Below are 4,465 nucleotides of genomic sequence, written 5' to 3' on the forward strand. Positions count from 1 at the left end.
CCTCTGAGCTCGCGGTGTCCCCTGCTGTCCCAGCTTACCGCATCCACGTGAACCGGAGCACCGTGGAGATTCTCTGCGCCCTAGACGAGGGCTTCCAGACCGAGGTGCGGGGTCGCACGGAGCTGAAGGTGAGGCCGGGCTGGAAGACACAACTCGCCACGCCCGGTTCCACTGAGGCCTCGAGATCCACCGGCCCTCACCTCAGTCCGCCTGAGTCCTCCCCTCCCCCGTGTCTCCCCAGGGCAAGGGCTGCGAGGAAACGTACTGGCTGGTGGGCAGACGCGGCTTCGACAAGCCCATCCCCAAACCGCCTGACCTGCAACCAGGGTGAGGATCCGGCCCTCACACGCCATGACCGAGTTGGTCCCTCCATGCCCTCCCTCCTCTCCTGCCCTGCACTGGACCCCGCCCTCCTACTGCCTATCCTGCCTCCATGAGGCCGCCCCTCCCTTCGCCACAGGGCCAGCAACCATGGCATCAGCTTGCAGAGTATCCCGCCTGAGCGGCGCCAGAAGCTGGAGAAGGCGAGGCCTGGCCAGTTTTCCGGAAAGTGAGGCTGGGCCTGGGACAAGGTACTGCCCCTTTGGCTCCCACGCCCCACAGACCCCGGGGGCTACACACATGCTTCCTGAAGGACGGGCACCTCTTCCCCAGCCTGAGGACCTAGCCCTGCCTGCCTGCAGAACGTCCCACTCAAGCCAGGTGTCCCCGTCCTTCTCTGACTTGGTGAGCCCAGGCTGGTTCCTAAACCCAGGGATTTCCCAGCCACAGGGACCCTGGTTCGGTAGGTCTGGAGTGAGCCAGGAGTCCAGACTCGAGAATGACTCTCCCCTTCTGAGGTGAACCCCCGTGACCCCTTTCCATGGTTTCCCTCTGAAACACTCCTCTCTCCCTCAGGATTATTCCAGAAGGTCCTTTTCCTGAAAGTTGCTGCTGTAGATGACCAAAAGTCTGGCTAATACCAGTGGCTTCCGTCCAGCTCTGCCTCAAAGGATTCTGAGCCTTTGCAAGAGCTGGTTGCAAACCAGCTGTGTGACCCTGGGAAAGTCTCATGCACTCTCTGGGCTTGGTTTCCCCTCCGTGGTAAAATGAAGAGTGGCCTGCCTAGGTGGTTTCCATACCCTCCGGCCCTGACAGCTGGCCTTCAGAATGGTTGGCCTTGGGGTACAGGGCACTGGGCACGTGGCCTCCAGCCCCAGTGACCCTGAGCCCATCAGAAAGGCCCCAGGAAGGAGGATCTGGGATTGGATGTCCCAACCCCAGAGGAGGTGGAGACCACCTATTCCACCAGAGCAGGGGTGTCGTGTGGCCTGAGGATTTGAGGGCTTCTCCATCCCCCTCCTTCTTCTGTGGCATAGCCACATACTTTGCCCAAGTGCAGAGCAAAGCTTGTTTCAAAGCTTTGGGGAAACGAAGGTAAACAAACCCCACGAAACCTCTCCTAACCAGAACACCCAGGAATAGTAGTATTCTCTGTTTAACTGGGCGCCACTGAGCAGGCAGTTGAACAGAAAATCCTCCCAGCTTAGATCTTTGCGACAAGTATCAACCCCTCCCATCCCAGTAAGTCCCCAGGTAAAGCTTCTTTTGTGGAACTCTGATGTCCCAGAGCCTGAGCCTTGGCATATTGGACTCTGGGTGGCCTTCGCCATTGCTGCAGAACCTGGCAGAAGTTAGCAGCAGCTGTAGCCACGCAGGCTGTCACTAGGTGGTGAGCCTCCAGTCCCTGGAGATGTGCAAGCAGAACTGGAGACCTCTTTGAGCAGGGAGAGAACGGTCAGAGGGACTTCCTAGGCGGAAGGATGAACTAAATCCTCGCCACACAGTGTGGTAGGTAGGCCAGCAGCAGCGACATCGCCTGGGAGCTTGTTAGCAATGCAGAATCTCAGGCCCAGGCGTATTGCAACAGAATCTACACCCTAACAGAGTTCCTTCAGAGCATTTCTATGCACATTAAAGTTTCTGAGTCAGAGAACTAAAGGATCCTAGGATCCCTAAAATCTCAGAACTGCTAAGATTTCATAAAAACCAGCCTAGAAACTAGCCCTGAGACTTGTTTCGTTTGATCAATGACGTGGTTTTGTTTTTGTTTTGAGCTAACATTTAGAAATCAAGAGATACCACATGGTAAAAATGGCTGCCAAATTTCCCTCTTCTCTGAAATCAAAAGCCCCACACAGGGGCAATTGTTGACTTCCTGCCGGAGCGAAAGGGCAGCCATCCCCTCGTCCCGTCTCTCCAGGGTTGCGCTTTTCTGTTCTCACCACGGGGAGTGCAGTGCCCACCACTCCCCGCGGACTCCGAGACACCAAGATTTTCTGAACACCTCTTATGTACCTGTCCAGAGCCTGTAGACGTTAGACCTCAGCACTCTGGAGTAGCTGATGTTAGGATTACAGGCACTGCTGGAGATCGCTCTGCCTGGCTCGTGAAGTCCACAAGTTCAGTGGTCTGCCCCTCCTTCCTAAAGGTAGGGGAAGAACAGACAAGATACCTAAAATCCAGCACTTGTAGGTTCTGGTTACTAAGGTGGTGCTGCTATAGTGAGTAATTAGTATAATTTAAAGAACATTTTTAACCGAGTTCAGAGATGATGAATTCAAGATTTTTTTTAAAAGCCTGATGCACACACACACAAGATATTTTTAAAATTACGTACATTCTTAAACGTTTATCTCTCTTCAGATGTTCTCTGTACTTAGGCCCCAGGACTCAAGGGCAGGCTCGGAGCTCTGGGAAAGAATTGGCCCGGGATTAGGTGCAGGAGGGTTAGTGTGGACAGGCTGGGGCAAGGCACCCCCAGAGTGGGAGGAGTATGACCTGGGGCCCAAACCCAGTTTGGGGCAGAGGCGGGGCGGGCAGGGCTGAGCGGATCCCTTCCCACCCTCAACTCAGCCTTGTTCCTGGGACTCAGTCTCAAAGGCGAGTGACAGGGGGGAGGAGCTGGTAAAGGAGAGGCCTGTCCTCCTCCCCAGCCAGGAGAACACAGGACCACCCGCCCCAGAGAGCTGGTGAGAGAAGAGGAGGGAAACAGCTAAGCCCCAGTCTCCTCTCTGCCCCTAGTCTCCTCTCTCTGCTGGGAAGTTTCTCCTTGCCTTTCTCCTCCATTTCTGTGGAACCTTTTCTCCTGGGCCCAGTCAGTCTCCTAGAGCCCAGCTGCCCTCAGACCCAAGTCCTCTCCATCTGGTCACCCCTCTTGTTCCGGGGACCCGGGCAATTCCCAGCCCAGAGAGCACCCGGCTTGGCCACTAGGCACCCCTCACCCTCAGACGTGTTTACACTACCTCGGCCAGCTGGCCTGTGCCAGGAGCCCACGCTTGGGGTGGCCTTGCCTTCGGGATGGCTCTGTCGCCAGGAGCAGCGCTGGCCGAAGCAGGGACCTCCCGCAGCTCTGCTGCTGCTTCCATCCCATAGCCGGGACGCCGCACCCTGACCCAGGGCTCACCTGGCGCCTTTGTCTGTGCTGCTCCTCAGGGTCGGGGCCCTGCTCCCCATCCCCACCTGCAGTGGACCCCCGACACCCCCCTTTGGGGGACCTGTGACACTGCGTTGTGGGACCGCGTTCACCGAGATCTGGACTGTGCGCTGTGGACACCAGGCTGTGTGCCGTGGTGCTGGGTCCTGGCAGGGTGGGGGCTGGAATAAAGGTGTGCTTTCTTCCATTCCACGGTGTGTGGTCCTTTTGGCCTGGGTGGCCCGAACACCCCCATCCCCGGAGTGCTGGCATTGCCATGGAGGGCTTCAGATAAGGGGTGAACCTTAGAGATGACCCAGGCAGGGGGAGATGAACTGGGGTCAGCAACCCCCCGCCCAGAAACCCCTCTGCTCGGGATCTACTGATTCCCTGCAGGGAACCAAGCAGGGAAGCTACAGGCCTTTCAGGCTTCTAGAAAAGACCAGGGTCTCTGAGGCTCTGGAAATGGATGGTGTGGCCTCATCCCTTGGTCATAGGCAGGAGAGAGGAAGGAAAAGAAGAGCAGAGCTTGTCTACGGCCAGGACCCAGGAACCGTGGAGGCCAGAGTCCGATTCTGAGGGAAGGGGGCCCCCAAATGGGGAAGTTGAGGTCCACTGATCTCTGGACAAGACCTCACCAAAACCCACACTCTACCTCCAACCCTTCCAGAGCCTACCACTGGCACATTAGAACAGGAGAGAACATCCCAAAGCCACCCATGGGTGACCAGCCCATTGGTCATCTATTTCCTTTGAGCCCAGCTATCCCGGCCCCAGGCTCAATGTTTCTGACGTGATGACTTGTGATGGACGTCGGATGTTCTGCCTTCCTAACAACCGTCTGCTCCATGATGGGCAACCATCCCTGCCCCACTCTCAGTCCCTGTGGAACTGACCCCAGACCTCCCTCCAGTCCTGCCCAGTCGCTCCATCCCTCTGGCCACAGGGATTGCTTCAAGGACAGGCAGGTGACCCAGTCGAAGCAAACAAGGCTTCGTGTTGAGACATTGC

The 4,465-nt window shown here is 57.0% G+C and overlaps 1 protein-coding gene across 1 annotated transcript in view; it reads left to right on the top strand.

Moving 5' to 3' along the window:
• The window catches only part of GUCY2D (guanylate cyclase 2D, retinal), a 12,747-nt gene extending 11,742 nt beyond the window's left edge, over positions 1-1,005 (top strand). The window contains exons 16-19 of the mRNA XM_024748456.1: positions 34-128; positions 242-327; positions 461-572; positions 898-1,005. Of these exons, the coding sequence (XP_024604224.1) occupies positions 34-128; positions 242-327; positions 461-554 (275 nt within the window). The 3' untranslated portion in view covers positions 555-572; positions 898-1,005. The remainder of the gene's footprint in view (positions 1-33; positions 129-241; positions 328-460; positions 573-897) is intronic.
• The last annotated feature ends 3,460 nt before the right edge of the window (positions 1,006-4,465 follow it).

The sequence above is a fragment of the Neophocaena asiaeorientalis genome, unplaced genomic scaffold, assembly GCF_003031525.2.
Source record: "Neophocaena asiaeorientalis asiaeorientalis breed wild unplaced genomic scaffold, Neophocaena_asiaeorientalis_V1.1 scaffold543, whole genome shotgun sequence".
In the NCBI taxonomy this organism is placed as follows: domain Eukaryota; kingdom Metazoa; phylum Chordata; class Mammalia; order Artiodactyla; family Phocoenidae; genus Neophocaena; species Neophocaena asiaeorientalis.